The following is a 20111-nucleotide window of genomic DNA, read 5'->3' on the forward strand; positions in this document are numbered from 1 at the left end:
TGATAACGCCAGCAAGAGACAGGTGCCTCTGAGTCACTCTTATCTCCACAATGCTGTTGAGGTCTCCACCATTTTAAAAATATTCAAAACAAATTGACAGATGCCTTTTATTATTTTCCCAGGGCTGCGTCCAAAGAGGACTCTACGCCTGGTGCTCTGGACTGCAGAAGAACAAGGAGGAATTGGTGCCTCCCAGTATTATGAGCTACATAAGGTAAAACTAGCCAGCATATGGTGAACACTAGTATTTGTAATATCAACATAAACCAAAAACATTGGCTTGAATTTGGGTACTCAGTACTGCCACAGTGGGGATCAAGCCCTCAATACATAGGGTTTGATGAGACATTTAACATTCAAACCACAACAAAAGTCATCCTAAGGTCAACCCAGCACCTCCTTGTTAAGGAGTTGTTACTTCATAGCATAAAGTCTTATAAAGGAGTTTTTCTTATTCTGATGGGTTACACAATGTTATTTAATAATTTCCAAGTTTTCACTGATGCCTGTCTTTCATTACATTAGCACATGAATATCAGAATTGTTTAAAGGTATATTTTTGTGGTTTAAGCTACTTATTCTATCATTTTATTGAGACTTAGTTAGAGGCTTCACATGGCTTGCTCAGCCAACTTTCTTATAGAACCCAAGACCACCAGCCAAGGGTTGGAACAATGCACAATGAGTTGAGCCCTCCCCTTTCAAGCACTAAGAAAATGCTCTAAAGGACTCTCTCCAGTCTGATTTTATGGAAGCATTTTCTCAATGGAGGTTTCTACCTCTCAGATGACTGTAGCTTATGTCAAGTTAACACAAAACTCGCCAGCCCATCTGGTAATCATCACAGGGATCAACATGAGAGTGTGCCCATTATGCTACAAACTTCCTTTATACTCCTTCAAATTGCCCTCCAACTCCATCAAAGACAAATAATGTACTGATTTTTTTTTTATTACCACAGATTGGCTATGCCTGGCCTTGATCTTCATGTAAATATAAGCATGTAGTTTGTAATATCTAATCTGCATTCTTTCACTAAGCAGTTTGGATTTAGAATCTATAACTGTTGCTTTATTAACAGGAACTGGCACCTTTCTGAGTAGTTCTTTGTTGTGTGAATAAACCCCATTTTCTATTTTTTTTTCTCCAGAAAAGAAGAAGATAGATGTTCTGTTGATGGACAATTGTGCTCTGTCCAGTGTTAGCTATCACAAATAAAGGTGTTAGGAACATTTCTGTACAGTTATTTGGATGGATATATATATATTTACTTTACATTCTAGAAGTAGAATAGCTAGATCATATGATAGACTATGTTCAATTTCACTAAAAACTGCTAAGAGATGGGAACAATTCACATCCTCACCAGCAACATATAAGCATCCCAGCTGCTCCTATTCTTCCAGATATGTATGATGGTACCATTTCCATGCTGGGTGATTCCAGTAGGTATCGTATTTCACATATTTGAAGGTGCAATTCTGAAGGACTAGAAAACAAGTTTTGCTTCCACCCTAATAGCTCTTTCTCTTGTCTTCATTCATTGCACTGAAACAGACTGTCTTGATTATACTGTTCTATAATTTAGAGAAACTAGGGGCTTCTTTATTCACACGAGTTTGGGGTGTGTTCCTTGTCTGTTGGTGTGCAAAATATCATTATCAAATCCAACTTATAGAACACAGAGTTTATTTTCCTTTACAGTTACAGAGGGAGGGTCCACAATGGTAAAGAAGGCAGGAAAGCAGGCAGCAGCAGCAGGAGGCTGGCTAATGTGCACACAGGAGGCGGAGGGAAACCAGGAAGCAAGAAAAGCCTATAATACTTAGATTCTACCCCTAGGAGCATACTTTTTCCAGCAAAGCTGAACCTCCTGGAGGATTTATAACCCACTCCCAGCATCATCACCTGGGAAGGAACCAAGTGTTACAATGCATGGGCCTACAGAAGACATTTCTCTTTAAACCGACATATGGTGGCTGAGGTGATACTGTTTCCATGTGGAGGGATGCTTTGGCATAGCAGGTCATTGAATGGTGGCTGTTGAAACCTTAACTGACTCCTTACTAAGGGCACTAAGAGACAGCAGGATTGTGAGAACCCAATAGGATATTAGAAAGAAGAGTGAGCCCTTAATGCTCAGCTCGACAGGATGAGAAACCCTGCTAAAAGGCCTTTGGAATATTGCTTCTTGATGAAATTATTATTTAAAACGTGAACTACTCCTCTCTACAGGCTGAATCCAGCTCATGTTTACTAAAAGAAAATGTCATCATACAAAGAGCACATTACTGTGAATAAAAGTTGACTTGTGGAAGTGGAATTTAACTTTGTATTTTGAAAATATAATCCTTTTCTCATTTTTCAAATTAATTAATCAAATGATGATTGCCTAGATGCAATTGGTCCAATCAGATTTCATGGGAACAGAGTTACTTTCCTCCCTTCTCTTTGGAGGCTAGCATGTCACTTCTCATGTTCTAAAATATACAAAGGATGGGGGGAACAAAATTAATTCCAACTGGATTTGATGGCATTTTGAAATCTCTTACATTTTAAGCAAAAAAATATGTTCTAGCATAATTATAATTAGCAAGATAATCTGGCCTTGAGAAGACTTTATTACATGAAGTAGTCCAATAAAATAGATTGATGTGTTCTAATCTACTATTTTCTTTAGTTTGTAAAAGAAAAAATTTGATGAAGAAAAATTTGTTTCTCAACACTAGAAACACTGGAAATGCTAAATATAATTGCATATATTCATTTTAACCTTTTTCTGCTTTTAAGGTGGTTAGAGTTAAAATAAGCTGATGTATTTAGAATTATTATCAATCCCATCCCTCACTTGATAAAATCTATATAAAATATTGTCCTTATTAATAACTACCAGAACACACCAGTGTTTATTACCCCATGATTCAATTGCCAGAAGTTTGTTCAATAAATCAGGACTAGAACACATCAAAGAAAATTTTACAATTGGTTACAAATCTAAGACTTGCTCACATTATCCAGGCAAGTGTGTTTCACAGGCCTTTTTATTTTGTAACCTTATTGCCCCAAATATTTTTAATGTGGTCAAAGTGACACTACAAGAGTGGATATCATTGCGTTCTTCTTCAGATCTAGGTATAAGAACAACAGATCTGATCTATGTGACCAGTGTAGTGGGTGAACTGTGTCACCACACATCGTTCCCAGCATCATAATCTCCCAAGCTAACAGCCTTTCTCATCAGAAGGCACGGTCACAGTCAGTGCTACTTGGCTTTTAAGCATCTTGTGTTTTTTGTTCAGTGTCTAAATATTTGTATTAATTAACCAAGCATATTACAAAAGTAGTTTAAATTTCATTTATCTCAGTATGTTTTTTTTTTAATCTGGACATGTAGTTTTCACTTGCACATAATTGATATAGCACACCTGGAAGAACACAGTTACCTTGTAAGAATTTTGTACTTAATTTTCTTCGTTTACAACGTAAAGAAAATAGTAGTTTTAAATGCAACCTCAGGCTGTGGCAGATGGAATGGAATTATACCCTATTCTTGGATTATAAGACCTTACCTACAACTTGGGTAATATTTATATTACCTATTTTGGTTTTCAGAGCATGTGGAGTTTGACTTTAAGTATTGTTTCAAACTTACTATGTGTAAAAAATAATACGCTGATTTCTTTGCTTCACTTATTAAACCAAATAAAACAATTGCCTTTTTGAGACTGGCATAGCATCTTATTTTTCTCTAGCTTTAAAGCCACAAAGAAGGCATTAGTTTGTATCCAATCTGCTTAACTGGCTGACTAGAGGTTGAATACAAGGCATGAATAATTTCTGCCTCAGTGGCTCCTTATGTTTACCCAGGTCACGATGTGATCTGGAAGGAACAGCAGCATTATCTAGTGCATGAATTTCCCAAGAAAATCAAGTTGACATTCCAGGAAGCACAAATCTGAAATGAGTGTCATGCCTTGGGCTCAAAAGTGACCCATGTGGGTCAGCACATTTGGGACTAAATTGCCCCATTACATGTACTCAGGCCTCACTGAGTTACAGAGGCAGCAACCCACTTTGGAATCACCAGCACAATTTTAATTTGCCTGAAGTTGTCTTCTACTGCCTGTCATCTAAACCACAGCCTCTGAAACTATGGGTCATTGCCCCATATGGAGTTGCTTAAGTGAAAGTGGAGGTCATGAAAAATGTGGCAATAACAAAAGGTTTTTGAGTGGGACATGGCTGAAGACTAATCAAAGTCAAACAGATAATGACTCCATGGCTTCCGGAACAGTCATCTGCAGCATGACTTTCCTGCCACGTTGATTCTGAATGCACAACATGCACACTGTGTACTCCAAATGACATCACAAAGGCAGTGGGAGATACCTCAGCTCGCACTGGAGCCACTTTAATGTTAGGAGTAGAGGTACAAAGTCTTCTGCTCCCATAGAAACATGATGGTGAAGAGCAAAGACAATGTTTTCCTACATCGTTCCTCAACACGTATGTATTAAATTAGTTAGCCTTTGGATTACATTGTGCTATAATAATTGATTTTTAAATTTTGCTATTTGAGTTTTATAAAACCCCATCAAATGAGATGTTATCAGCTATGGAGACTAGAGGTTAACATTAAATATCCTTAAATTTTTGAATCAAGATCGCACTTACTGACCCTTAAGCTCGCTGATTCAGTTGTAATGGTTCATTTGTTCTTCCTGACAACACATCCAGCTCTGGGGTTGCATGTGTGGTCTGCTATGCTTGGCTTATACACTAATACTGAGATAATATCCAGCTCAGGTCCTCATACAACCTATATACTGGATCATCCCCTTTTCCCTTTCCCCAAAACAACAACAATAAATATTTCTCCTCCTCCGTTCCTTTTCTCCCCATTTTCCTCCAGCTTAGTTTTTGTTGTTTGTTTTGTTTTTATTCTTACAACAGGGTTTCCTATGTAATCTAGTCTTGAACTTGTGTTGCTCTGAGTCTCTGGGTACTGGGACTGTAGGCCTGTGACACTGTGTAGTACCCAATATTTCTTAAAGCAGGAACAGGATGCTATATTCAGATAGATAAATTTAATAACAATATGGTAAGACACAAATTTTAAAGTACGCTTTTTCAAAAGTTTACACACAGAGAAGGAGCTTCTAAAGAAACAAACATTACAGTGTGTCCTGACCCTTAATGCCTTACCATATCCCAGATTAAGCCAGAGTTGTTTGTCTATATATTATTTTATCGTTGGAAAGTAGGAGAAAGTCTTTTCCCAAGAGACTAGGAGAATGGTAGGCCTCCCATCAGTCAGTATTCCTCCTAGAGATGGCTGTCTATCTAGCAGGGGTAATTTTGCCTCTATTCTATGGATCATACAATTTCAGAGAGTGCTGTGTCCCAAATGGCATGAGTCTCTAGGTAGAACAGAACCCCACAGGTCTGCATAAAAGTCAATGCTAGATTGAAGAGTTCACTCTCTGCCCTAAGGAACAATGTCCTGATTCACCAGCATTGTTAAATCCAGGCTACTCTGAAGATAGCAGCTCAGCCAAGGAAACAGCAGTAGAATCATGGGGCCCAACAAGCTGTGGACCTGCTATAGACCTCGATCTTTTTCTCTGGAACTCTCTGAACAGTGACTCAAAATGGGATTGAGCACCCAAATCCTGTGGTACTGGTGGTGCATCTGACTAACTCTAACACTGTCTCCTGAGAGTGGTGAGTGGGATCTAGTTTTCTAACCTACTTAGCAATAATGCCTCATCTGTAATTCCTACTAACTGACTCACCTTTATGTGTATAACACATACACATCACACATCTATACATAGATACACACACATTCTCATACACACACAGATACACTCACATCTACACACAGATACACACATATACACAGTCACATACACAGATATGCATATATACATACTCACATAAACACATACACACACATGCGTGCACACACACACACATGCAACCTAACCACAAGATTAGAACTTTATTCCCCATTTTCTTTTGTCTGCTAAGAGATGTTTGCATACCATTTGCATTCACTCATTCTAGAAGCTAGGGGTTGTCCACAGCAACTAGCAGTTTGCTGGCATTAGTTTCAGGATTCTTTTAAAGGAGAGTTTCTTTCTTTCTTTTCTTTTCCTTCAAGTTTTATGTTCTTTTAATAGGGAAAAACCAAGAGAACTTTGCAGACATTGTTACAGAAGTAAAATAAAGCTTGAACAATATATACAAAGAATTTCCAGGAAAATAGATCAGGTGGCCTGGGCTGGGCTAGGCTGGGCTGGGGTGGGGTGGGTGGGTAACCTAGGTCAGACTGCAGGTAACAGAAATGTATGTTTTACAATAAACAGAAATTTAACTCAGTATAGCAACAAAATGGCTTCCAGGAACAAAATGGAGTCTGGCTAGCTTTTCACTTTATATATATATATATATATATATATATATATATATATATATATATAATTGAACAGAGAGCTGGGGTTATTGTATGCACCTAAACAAAAAGGAAAGGTTTGTGATATACAACTGGAACAAATAGATGGGTTTAAGTAATCTTGGTAGGAGCAGTCTCTGTAGAGGATCCGTCTAAATTTAGACTATAATATTTAGATATGGGAACAAGTTATAGGAGACACTTTCTATATACATTATTAATATTCACATGAACAACCCCCACTCCCCTTCCCCAGAGAGGCTTTGCTATTTCTCTGAACCCAGTCTGGGGACAGTTCTATTTTCACAAGTCTAGGAATGGTCTTTGACATAGCCAACCACATGTCAATAGCACTTAGGCCTTCCTCTGTTCCCTGTGAACCAGCCCAAATCCAAGCTCTTTTTCTTCAGTGGGGGATGGGATAGGGGGTTCTAGGGAGGCGAAATGAGGAAAGGGGATGACATCTGTATTGTAAATTTAAAAAATCCAATAAAAATTTTACAAAAAAAAAAGCTTGGATTTGGGATGGTTCATAAGAGAGTTTCTCAAAATCAATCTCCATAGAGCTTTTGCGGTATCTCAGGGTTGTTTTGATTTGCATTGCCCCACCTCACACCAGTCATAATGGCTAAGATCAAAAACTCAGGCGATAGTAGATGCTGGTGAGGATGTGGAGAAAGAGGAACACTCCTCCATTGTTGGTGAGATTGCAAGCTGGTACAACCACTCTGGAAATCAGTCTGGCAGTTCCTTAGAAAATTGGACATAGCATTACCTGAGAACCCAGCTATACCACTCTTGGGCATATACCCAGAAGATGTTTCAACATATGACAAGGACATATGCTCTACTATGTTTATAGCAGCCTTATTTATAATAGCCAGAAGCTGGAAACAACCCAGATATCCCTCAACAGAGGAATGGATACAAAAAATTTGGTACATTTACACAATGGAGTATTACTCAGCTGTTAAAAATAATGAATTCAAGAAATGGATGGAACTAGAAAATATCCTGAGTGAGGTAACCCAGTCACAAAAGAACACACATGGTATTTACTCACTGATAACAGAATATTAGCCCAAAAGCTTGAAATAGCCATGATTCAACTCACAGACCACATGAAGCTCATGAAGAAGGAAGACCAAGTGTGGATGCCTCGGTCCTACTTAGAAGGAGTAACAAAATACTCAAGGGAGCAAATATGGAGACAAAGTGTGGGACAGAAACTGAAGGAGGGACTGTCTGAAGACCATTCCACCTGGGTATCCATCCCATGTGCAGTCACCAAAGGTAGACGCTGATGTGGATGTCAGGAACTGCATGCTGTCAAGAGCCTGATATAACTGTCTCCTTAGAGGTCTGCCAGAGTCCAACATACTCAGAGGCAGATGCTCACAGCTAACCACTGATCTGATGAAGGAGTTTCCAATGGTTAGAGAGAAGACTGAAGGAGCTGAAAGGGTTTGTGGCCCCATGAGGAGAGCAACAATACCAACCAACCAGAGGTCCCCAGGGTCTAAACCACCAGCCTGGGAGTACATAGGGAGGGATCCATGACTCCAGCTGTATATGTAGGGGAGGATGGCCTTGTCCAGCATAGGTGGGAGAGGAGATCCTTGGTCCCATGAAGGCTGAACATCAAGGGGGTGGGGAATTCGAGGGTGGGAAGTTGGGAGAGGGGGGTATGTGAAGGCACATCCTCATAGAAGCAGGAGGAGGGGGGATGGGATAGGAGGATCCTGGGTGGTGGGGGGAATGAGGTAAGGAGATAAAATCTGAAATGTAAAAATAGTATCCAAAAAAAAAAAAAAAAGAGCTTTTGTACCCACAAAGCCTAACATACATAAATAGCAATTCACATTCAGAGAGCTTAACAAGACCTCTCAACAAAGGCAGACCATGGTCTCACAGTCAGAGTGATTTTCTAATTAAATAGAATTTCTGTCACTAGTTAAGGACAGAGGTGTCATTTGCTCTCATGGATCCCTAGAGTTTCATTTAATCAAGTTAGAGGCACTGTCACAAGGACAAGGGTCAGGCCAGCTCTCCAGGTATGAAGAATGTGTAATGCCCCCCAGAGCTAAATGATTTGTTTCCCCTCAAAGCCTTATATTCCACAAAACCAAATGGGAAGCAATCAGGCTGTTTTGTCATTTGAATTAGGAAAGGTCAAGGGATTAGAACTTAATAGTAGTCTGAGAGAAAGTGCTTTGTGAAAATAGCCCATTTTTTTCCATGTAAGAGTAAAATAATGTGCTATACTCATTAGATCTAAAAATCAAGTAATACAGAATTCGGTTGGTAGCTAGACTTACAGTGCAAAAGAAGCCATTCAAAATCTGAAATATTTTGTTTGCCCACAACTGTGAATCAGGTTCTCACTTTTACATGATGCCATCTGTACCATCATTTCTGAATTACTCTTCGTACACTTTCTATCACTGACTGTATCAGTGACATAGGTAGGTGCCAGACAGCGAGATACAATCCTGATTTCACACCTAAAACCACAGAGCCTCAGTGAGGTAAAGAAGGGACTCAAGGCTGCACAGCCCATTGAATTCAGGGCCTGAGCATGAACCTAGCTCTCCTGTCTCCAGATTTCAGCCACAATGACTATCTGACTCTCTGCTTGTCAACCACTCTTCAAGCACAGTGTCTATCCACTTGCCACGGTGAATTGCGTTGATATGATTCAGTGAGGCCAGATGTACTAGTGAAGAAGCATCAAGGTACATAGTTTAAAACACAAATAACACAGAATCTGTTCTGCACAATTTGAGAACAAAAGGTCAAGGAACACTGGGCATAGGTTGTCCTGTTAATTCCTGATGCATTGTTCTGGCATGGTTTCTGGGAAGTTTAAAAACATGTGTACATTTCCTTATTTACTTTCAAAATCCTGATGCAATCATTAAAAAATAAAAAACAAGCAACACTTGGACTTTCTGTATAATTTATTCTTAGTTTGGTGCTTCTTACAAATAAATTTAAAGCTTAACAAAAAATACAATTTGAAAATATAGCAAACCCTTGCCATGACCCAAAATTCTTTCTTGCCATGATAAATGTTAAAATCATCATACAATTTAAAAGTCTCTTCAGATCGGGGAATTCCTCAGAGTAGCACCTTAGGACATTCCACAATGTTTAGCTCTGTATGAAAAGTTACATGAGACAAGATGCCAATCATGTGTGAATGTATGTTTAGAACTTTTGTATGTGTATAGAACTTAGGTGCTCAATATATGAGCCTCTCCTCAAACTGAGTCCATCTTTCTTCTTTTACTGTATTTGTGTGTGGAGTACCCAAGATAGAAATATAACAGGACAGATTTGTATCTGAGATGTCTTGTAAAATCCCAAAGACATTTCATTGCATCTGCATTTTCTAACATTATCAGACATAGAGCATATCTCTGGCCAGTCCCACTTAATGTATGCCTATGACTTAGAAGATCAGAGGAACAACTGGAAAAGGGTAGCTGTGTGTCTCTACATGCTATTGTCACCTGTGTTACTGCCTTAGTAGTTGCAATGTGAAAACTGCAAGGACAGACAGGTGCACTGAAAGCTGGGCAGTAAGCTCAGAATCACAAAAAAGAAAAAAAATAAGTCTGCACCTGCCAAAACCACACTGGTGCTCTCTCTTCTTCTGTGGTGGTTGTGATAAAGAGATGTCCCTGGTGGCTAATTCACCCTGCCAAAGACTAATGCCACAGAAGGGGAAAGGCAAATGAGAACAAGAAGCATGATTCAGAAGCAGAACAAAGCCCTGGCACCACAGACCGTAAGCTGATTCACTTCCAGAGATTTTGGCAGGAAGGCTTTGGCCACCCTTGAGATTTTTATCTTCTCATCTTTAGGGTAATTACCTTAATGTAGTACAGTGTGAAACCCTCGATTTAAAGATGCTTTTCTGAATTACTAGCCCAAGGATGGAGCAAATGAAGAGGAAAAGGAGAATATTCACTTATACACAAAGCTGCTACCTTCACGTCTTGAAAATATACTTAATGCCTAATTATCCTGACATTCCTATTGTATAAAAATGTTGAAAATGCAAATGTAATTTCTTAGCTAATTATTTCATTATATGGAAGTGGCACTTGTGAAGTAATAATTCGTGGTGTCTTTGTGAGAGCCAGCTATTCTGGCCCTTAATGTTGAAATTTTCAAATAAAATAAACTGCATCTTTATCATGACTATTTGGTGGAAAATGCCCTTTATATTATGCACGTATTATGCATGCATTTTTCAGGAGATATTTTATCATTCAAATAAGATAACAATATTTACCTGAGTAAATTATTACTGACAGGAACCCAAGAGACACCACAAGGTATCCACCCGCATCTCCAATGCGCAAATCTGTACCTCTCTCTTACACATGATTCTCGGAGTTGCCTTATAGATGGTCATCTTACTTCTATTCAATGAATTCTATTTTATGTGTTCCAATAATGTATTCAAAGCTTGCTGTTCTCCTAAAGGATCAGAGTTTGGTCCCTAGCATCCACACTAGCTGACACCCTTTTCTGGCTTCCACGGGCATTCATTCACATGGTGTATACATACATGACCATGAATTTAAAAATAAAAATAAATCTTTAAAAACCATACTTTTCTTGAAATAATGAGAGAGCTATGGATAGATTATCTGGATTCAGGTAGATAGGCTTGGCTTGCTATAAAAGAGACTGTTTGGCCCCTCCTCCTCGATCTCTCTGCCTTTCTGCCTCTTTTCTCTCCCTAACCCCTTTTTCCCCTCTCTCTTCTTCCTCCTCCCCACTCTGTCTATGTGTTCCTGGAAGGCCTCTCCTCCCCTCTGCTCTCCTCTCCTCCTCTTCTCCCCTCCTCTCCCCCTCTCCTCCTCGTCCTCAGCATGGGCCAATGGAGGCACCCCTCCCGCCTCACCATAAGGCACTATATAAAACATCCTGGTCTTTTATAAAACACAACAAGGAGAGCTCTCTGAAGGCCTATTTGAGGCCACTAGTCTTCAGCAATCAGGAATCTATACCAAAGAGCTATTGCTTCCAATTGCTCTCCCTCACGCAGAAAGAACAATCTTCTGAATACATGAAGATTTCAAGAAAAATTTTAACGAATTATTAGGAACCCAGGCTTAAAATTCAATGATCTCTGTTGACAGAAGTACAAAGAATTTAAGTGAGGATGCAATGAATTCCCCCAGTGAGAAACTTTGTACATGAACCGGCAGTGTAAGGACCAACTCACAGCACGGTTTATTTCCTTACCTGGAGTTTAGCAAATGTCCCGTGGAATACAAGACACATTCCAGTTTACAAAATGTTAAAATTGGTGGGAAATGTGGATCTTATACTCAAAGCACTGTGGGGCATCTTTATTGGGTTTTTTAAGTGGTAGGAATGAAAAATACAAACTCTCAGAAAAATAACACTTTTTTCTTTATCCTCCAATTTCCTGAAGATAGTCTAGTTTCAGCACATTATCTTGTCATAATTATTTCCTTTCCTTCCTGGGGTATGACTTAATATTCTAGTTATGAGTCACTCTTCCTGATAGTAATCATGTCTCAATAGAACAAAGTAAGCTTAGGATATACTTTTGAATATATGCAAAATAGGTTCAGAATCTTCAGAGAAATTGCTCCTTACAAACATGACATGAGCCTAAGAAAGAACAGGTAGTTGACAAGATTTTTCATCAATTATAAAATGGAAACAAGACCCCAATTCACAGCATCCTGGGCAGAATAACTCTACTGACTATAACAAGAATAAAAATAGCAACAGTTAATCTTTATTATTAATAAATTCAATTTTTTTTTTGGTTTTTTGAGACAGGGTTTCTCTGTGTAGCCCTGGCTGTCCTGGAACTCACTCTGTAGACCAGGCTGGCCTCAAACTCAGAAATCCTCCTGCCGCTGCCTCCCAAGTGCTGGGATTAAAGGTACGTGCTATCACTGCCCAGGAATAAATTCAATTTTATTATAAATAAAATTCAACCATCAGAGAACTATGTCCACTGCATGTGTCCCAAACCACTTTGGTTACTACCAAATATATATAAAATATATAAAGTAAATATATAAAATAAAAAGCACAATGCTATAAGGACAAGAACATTATTAAAAATCAGTTACCTGTGTTTTTAAGCTAAATTTATAGTCACTGTTTGTGTGATGTTTAAATTTTATTAAATAACTCTAACTATGATTAAAGTGTTGCCATAAATTCAATGTGGTGAACATGTAAGTTTATTTTTGCAGCACACCTAACATGTCATGAAAATATCTGTGGTATCTGTAGCTGACAAAGTGACAGGTTCTCTGTGGCTTGTTGCTAACCACCATAATCTAAAAAAAATTCCAAGAGCCCTTTAATTTGAGAGAGGGTTGAAGGAAAGAAAAGGGGGAAATGATGTAATTATATTGTAATCTCAACAAATTATATTAAATAAGTCTAAATTCCTGTTGCAGTTTAGGAAAAATAACTATGTAAGTATTTCAAGTTCCCAGACCTGCTCCAGATCTATTCCCAAGCACAGCCCAGTTTAAGAACTTCTGCCTTCATACATCTGAAAAATAACTGTGAATCATCCCCCATTTTACAAATAAACCAAAGCTAGAGTAGCTAAGTAACTTGCCTCTTTCTTTTTCATCCCCTGGTCAAGAAGCACATGAAATGTCATTAGAACCTGTAAATCTTCATGCAGGGTAACACTTGCTGGTGGTTAGCAGTCACAAGACGTGTGGGAATTGCAGTGTCCACTCTATCCTGAGGCCAACCACCTATTAGAGTGATTACCCACACACCTAGCCGAATTATCTGTAGTCTTCAAACACAAGGGACACTGGATGAAGGAGGCAGAAACGCAGGAAGGACCAGGGCAGGGTAGGGGCTTAACTGATCCTTTGGTTTCCCTCACCTTGGGCTTTTCTTCCTCTAGACTACCAAGTGCTCCTCAGGTGGCTTCTCAGAGCAGCCATTATTTCTAGCACGTTTGAAGCTATTTTCTACCTTAGCTACTTTCTCTTCCTCCCTTCCGATGATTGCAGTTTCTGTTTATTACTGTTCTCAGAGAAGGGAAATTGTTTCTCCTTATCCCCCTTAGCTCGTTGCAAACACCTACTTGGATCTCTACCTGTAATCACTATAATTCCTTAGCCTCCTTTTATCTAAAATATGCCTATTAAGTTATCTTAACTCTTTTCAAAGTCAAATTGCTTCATCTGTTTATTATTTTCCTTCATTTTGCCTGACTACTTTAAAACTCGGGCAGTATGGGAAGCCGTTGTTAAAGCTCTCAGCGGTCCCAGGACACATTTACTGGTTCCTGTAATTGAGTCTTACTGATTATGCCAAGTGTTATTAGCCTCATGTTGTACCAACTTTAACATAACAAACCATACGGTTTTAAAAATGTGTTTTTAATATTTTTAAATTCCATTTAAAATTTCACACAGCAGTTCATTTCCTGTTGCTTATCACCCTGCCCTCCTGTGAGTGGAAGCCATTTCATTTCAGTAAATCTAACACAAGGTGGGATTCATCTCAGGTGGTGAAATAAAGACAAGGTCTGCTAAGGTCATGCTTGATCCAGACTTCACCTAAGAAGAAAAAAACTAATTGATTCTCAGACTCCAAGTAAGACTACCTTATCCCTTATTAAAAGGACCACACAAATTTCACTTGTGTTTTGATAACTTGTGATCATTTTTAAAGGAAACCTCATGCCAAATAGCTTACATAAAGTATTTTTACATAATGGTTTTCAAAATATATTATTTTTTGTTCTAAGAAAATATTAATTCTTCCCATGTGATAACAAGTGACCTCTCACATGCCTTTGGCTAGCTTTTCACAAAGAAGCATTCTAAAGCTCTAACAAGGATGTTGACAGCATCTCAGACAACCCAGGACATTTTTATCACCCAGAGATCCTCATGTTGGTCTTTGTAGACGACTTACCTCTCATCCTTATTCTTTCTTTTTATCGTGCTTTTGTTTTATTTTTTAAACTTATTTTTGTCTGACACATTAAAAATGTACAGTCATACTCATCAAGGGTGTAACATGAATGGTTTGATACATGGGTGAGAAGCATAATATTTAGATATGCTTAAAGTCATATCTCTTCAAACACATCACTTTTTTTTAAAGTGTAAGAACTTTCAAATTCCTTTCTTGTGATCTTCAGGAAGATATAGAACACACCTGATAACACAACTGCCTGTGACAGTAACTTACCAGGACTTCTTGCCTGTAGCTAACTTGTGAGCACCACTGGTCACCTTTGTGTGCTTTCTCCTTGGCCCTCCCAACCTACAGAAATCACATTTTTGCTCTCAACTTCTGTGAGTAGAAGGACCGATCTTTAGCATTTATAATATTCTATCAAACCTTATCTATTTATAAATACTGTGTATTTGTAAAATACACAGTAAAGCTTGAGAACTGTGGCAGGAAAGGACACATTGAAAGATTGAAAAGTTGTCATTGTCACCTTGATCACCAAGATCCAACATAGGATGCTTTTATGTTCATGATGACTAGTCTTATATATATGAGTATATCCACATGTGTGGGCCTAGACACAAAAGATGCATGCATACATGTATTTCTTCTTTCTCTCAACACATGTCCTCTCAAGCTTCCTAAGTGCCAGACATTATTTTAAGTTTTATCCTCCTCTTGGTGTCCAGTCAAGTAAAGACTGATAATAAAGTAGCTAGATAAATCAGAGATCACACAGACAAAGATGAGTTCTGAATAGAAGAGAAAGACAAAGCAAAGAGAAAGATATTGGAGGATGTTTGAACTTTGATAGAGGGCCATGAAGAACTTGTGCCTTGGTGTTGCCAGAGTAAAGACTGAAAAATGTCTGCATGGAATCCAGAAGAGAAGAGTCGAGGGAAAGTGGCAGGCTGTGGCAGGGATACTGATGGAGAACCATGCTTGGCACTCAGGAGAACAGGAAGGAAGCAGTGAGCTTATTAAAGTGGAGCAGAGAAAGGAAAGAAGCAGGAAGGGGGGGGTGTCACTAATAAGAAGCAGCTGGGTCTAGTCAAGCCTTCTGGACCACTTCTCTGAGTCAGATTAAAACAGTTGGAAATGCTTGAGCAGAGTAGAGTCGTGATCTCTACCACAACTGGTCAAATGATGGCTCTGTTGCTGGGCTGAGAATAGACTAAAGGGTTCAAGAACTGAAGCACTTTCACCCAAGACAACTGTAGCCATTGGCTCCTCAAAGCTGTCAGATGAACCAGTTTGTCCCTTTCAACAACAAGCCAGCCAGCCTCCTTGGTTAGGGATAATCTTATGGATAACTTGCTCATTTTTTAAAATAATTTTAATATTTTATAAACAACCTGTGGCTTCTTGAATTATAAACAAAATAATTAGCAACACTTTCCTCAGATTCTTTCCTAATCATGACATTCCTTCCATTCTTTCACTGAAGAAGCCTGAGAATAAAAAAACAAATTTAGGCATTTCAAGATTCAGAGATCACACATGTGCTCAACAAAAGAGGGATGACCACACATGAACAAAATTAAACTTGACTCCTTAATTTATTTACTGCTAAAATTCTAACTTGCCCACCCCGCCAATTTATATATATATATATATATATATATATATATATATATATATATATATATTATTTGAAGTAGTAATACAAGATATCTACTTATTCAAAACCTTGCTATTGAGCTTGTGCTCTTGGTGCTGTTACAGACTCCTTGGAATATTATTACAGAACCTATGTGCTTCTAAATTCTTCAAAATTACTTACTTAATAGAGTGTCTTGCATTTTATCCAGTAGGCCATATGGCCAGTAGGCTTTGTTTATCTGGTCACTTGGCTAGCTAGTCAGTCTGAAGTGGCTTCACTTGTAAATATGAGCAATGGAGCTGGCTGTCTACTAGGCTGTTCTTCTGAGGTAATTGCTCTCACTAATGCAGCTTCTGTACATATCTGTCATGAAAGTACTACACAAGATGAAGCCTTCTTGTGGTGGACTTTCTACTATCACATAAAACGTGTTCAAGTCACAAGCTTCTTGAGGTAGGCTGTCTATTGTCATGTGTCATCAGGGTATATTGTTAGAAAAACATCAGAGGGCTGTCTTGGATAAAGGTCTGGCAAGAACATGGAAAAAAGGGAGGAAAAGAGGTAGGGAGAGAAGGAGGGAGAGAGGGAAAGAGGAAGAAAGGAAGGAAGCATAATAAAAGGGAATTCTTACTGTTCAAGGGGAAAAGGAAGGCTGAGTAAGAAAGTAAAGAATACTATTAAGAGCAATGGTGGAAGCTTTACTTCACAAGAGGTAGTCAGAAAGTCTAAGAGATGATATTGTCTCAAAGACAGTGTCTAAGAGATGACATTTTGGCAGAGCCTTGCAGAAAGCTGGATGGAGAGTGAGAAAATCTAAAGTCAGAGAAAGTACACAAGTGCTAATGATGAGAAACTGAAGGTGGTTGGATGGGAGAGGGGTGGGTAGCAGTGGTAGTGAATATGGGCATGAAGAGCAATGGAACTCTGAGGTGAAAGCCACACGGAGCATTTGAAGGGAAGAGTAACTGTTGGCGGCCGACTTTTAGCAGAAAGCGGCTATCAGCTTTGCAGCCATCTTGAGCCATATACCCTGACATGAGACTTGAATTACAATAGCCTACAACAGCTGAGAACATTCCGATAATCTTGGTTTAGATACCTTGAGATTAAAGGTGCATGAGATTAAAGGTGTGTGAGATTAAAGGTGTGTGAGATTAAAGGTGTGTGAGATTAAAGGTGTGTAACTTAAGAGTATGACTTAGAAGTATAGAGATCAGAGTTAGAGACAAGACCTAAGGGCATGATTAAGTTAAATGTAACTTAGAGGCGTGGCTTAGAATCAGACTATAGAAGACAGAACCAGACATCAGACGAGAGAGAGAGAGAGAGAGAGAGAGAGAGAGAGAGAGAGAGAGAGAGATTCATTCACACCAGACATTAGGTAGAATCTGCCCTCACCCTCGCTCTTGCTGAAACCCAACCTGCAGACCGGAGCAGCAGCTTGGGCCGGGATACAGTGGCCGCCCAAACGTGGGTCGGCCCGGGCCTCAACATTTTGCCTGGGCTGCAACATTTATTTTGGCCGCCCCAACTTGGGGCTAGTGCGGTCCCCAACATTATTTTGGTGCCCAACGTGGGGCAGTGTGGACCCCAACATTATTTTGGTGCCTGAACAGGGACTCGAGCTTGGGCCCCAACAAGTAACAACCCCTGGCATAGATTCGTTAACAGGATTACTGTCTGCAGAAGAGTCTACAGAATGGTGAGGGTTGGTGCATGTGCCACCAGGAACAGGAACAGACCATGCTACCAGCCCAGAGAATATTGAATCTGTGGATGAAAAACACAGATGCACACAGTTGTTCAATTTCAACTTGCCTTACTGGCTCAACTTTTGTGCACCTTCAATCTACCTCAACTAGTGCGTGCTTCCCAGTACTCAGCACCCTAAATCATCACTCCACTCACTTCAGTTGCTCAACCACCTTCATTCCCAGTCCAACATCCCCAACCTCCTGCTTTAAGAAGTGGCCTGTGGTTACCCGCCCAAGATCTCACATTGCTGGTTGGCTTTTCTACCTCCAAAGCATGGCAAAAACTCTCCCTCTCCTCTTGCATCTGCTCACTTGCCTGCAGGGATCCGAAAGTTCTGCCTATTCCTTCTGCTCAGCAATTGGCCCATGGCATCTTTGCCAATAGATCAAGAACCAACTGAGGAACAGGATCTTAGCATCAGAATCATCCCTGCAAAGGGTCAAGGTGGAAATGATCTGGACACTACCTCAGCACTCCCACAGGACAGTGATGCTAGCCAGGGTTGCTGGAGTTCAGGTGGATATTTAAAGTAGACTGACAGGATTGGTGATAGATTCAATTTGGAAGGTAGTGTCAAGAATGACTATCAGAATTTCCAGACTCAGTGACCTCGGTGCTTTTGCTGTTTACTAAATCATTCCTTCTTAGAGGTAAGGAGACCAAAGCAGGAAGAAACAATGTAATGACAGATGGGAAGAGAAAAGTCTTGTGTTGGGGCTATGAGCCAAGGAATGTAGACAGAATCTGGGAGGCAGAAAATTAAGAAAATTTCTCAGAGCCTCCAAATGGCGCTCATCAGCAGGACCAGCATCCTGACTTCAGCCTTGCGAGATTCACTTCATAACAGAAGTAACACATTTTTTTGTTGTTATTTCAGGTTTCTAGACTATAGTGATTTGTTACAGCAGTGTGGAAAACTGATACATGAACATACATATATTAATATGAATGTGAAATCCAGGAAAGTGATTTCACCACAAAGTAGAATCACTTAAAAAAGTTTGCAATTCTCAGCAGAGTAAGCATGAACTGAGGGGAGTCAAGGTGCTTTGATATTGTTTCTGACCACCCAATACCCAAGGGCAGAGTGCCGTTGTTAAAAGAGTAAAAACAGAGAAAGAGCCTCCAGTAAGACATAAAGAGAGCTTACGGTTTCAGATCCCAGAAGCCGAGAAAAGGCAATATTTCCAGGCAGAGGCCAAGTGTGGCTCAGTTGGCATTTGCAACTTTATGGTCATGTGGAATGTTTTGTAATCGCCTATAAAATGCTGGAAAGGACAGTTGATATTTGTGGGCAGCCTATCTGTAGAGCATGTTTGCCTTATGCTTTTAAACGTTATATACCTTGCTCCTCTCTTGTAAACTGACATATCTCCATAGCAGTATTTGGATGCAGAAATCAGTGCCCCTTCAGTCACTTCTTTCCTTGTTGTGTATTTCAGGGTTCCTCTTGTCTAGGACCTAGGGATACACTGCAAACAAACATAGTTCTCAGCTCACCAGAACTTACAGAATGCTGGCTTTTTCTTGGGACTAATATCACCTCGTCTATCAAAGTTTGACCCTGGCTCTCCCATAATTTCCTCCTACCCTTGATACATGGTCTTGGAATTCATCACATGTGAGGTAACCAGTCAGGGTCTTCTGGTGAGCTCTGGCCCCCTGCAATGCTATCCAGTTCTTTTTAAATAACACCTTCACAGGTCACCAGTATGATTTACTGTTAAAACTAAGATATCTCTACGGAGAAACGGGCCCTATTAATAATCACACTTATATAGGCAAGAAAGTAGGCCTGCCCAAGGCTAATGGGAATGCTTAACCACCTTTTTCTTCTTCTTCTTCTTCTTCTTCTTCTTCTTCTTCTTCTTCTTCTTCTTCTTCTTCTTCTTCTTCTTCCTCTTCCTCTTCCTCTTCCTCTTCCTCCTCCTCCTCCTCCTCCTCCTCCTCCTCCTCCTCCTCCTCCTCCTCCTCCTCCTCTTCTTCTTCTTCTTCTTCTTCTTCTTCTTCTTCTTTTTGGTTTTTCGAGACAGGGTTTCTCTGTGTAGCCCTGGCTGTCCTGGAACTCACTCTGTAGACCAGGCTGGCCTCGAACTCAGAAATCCACTTGCCTCTGCCTCCCAAGTGCTGGGATTAAAGGATTAATAGCTATCAAATAAACACATTTTCCTCCTGGAAATAAACATCTCTAGCAAAATAAGACTTAATATTTTGTCGTTCACTTTAATTATTTTTTCCAATGTATAAGTAAGAATTTTATAAAAATCAAAGGTTTCTGCACCTTTTAAC

The 20111-nt window shown here is 39.5% G+C and overlaps 1 protein-coding gene across 8 annotated transcripts in view; it reads left to right on the forward strand.

Annotated features, from left to right (window-relative positions):
* The window catches only part of Cpq (carboxypeptidase Q), a 435354-nt gene that overhangs the window by 319910 nt on the left and 95333 nt on the right, over positions 1-20111 (forward strand). For 7 of the 8 annotated variants that reach the window (XM_076911241.1, XM_076911246.1, XM_076911247.1 and 4 more), the window contains one exon: positions 123-214. In XM_076911241.1, coding sequence (XP_076767356.1) covers positions 123-214 — 92 coding nt within the window. Of the gene's footprint in view, positions 1-122; positions 215-1842; positions 2706-20111 lie in introns of those variants that run through there. The other variant, XM_076911249.1, reaches the window with a different exon arrangement.

The sequence above is a fragment of the Arvicanthis niloticus genome, chromosome 13 (assembly GCF_011762505.2).
Source record: "Arvicanthis niloticus isolate mArvNil1 chromosome 13, mArvNil1.pat.X, whole genome shotgun sequence".
NCBI lineage: Eukaryota > Metazoa > Chordata > Mammalia > Rodentia > Muridae > Arvicanthis > Arvicanthis niloticus.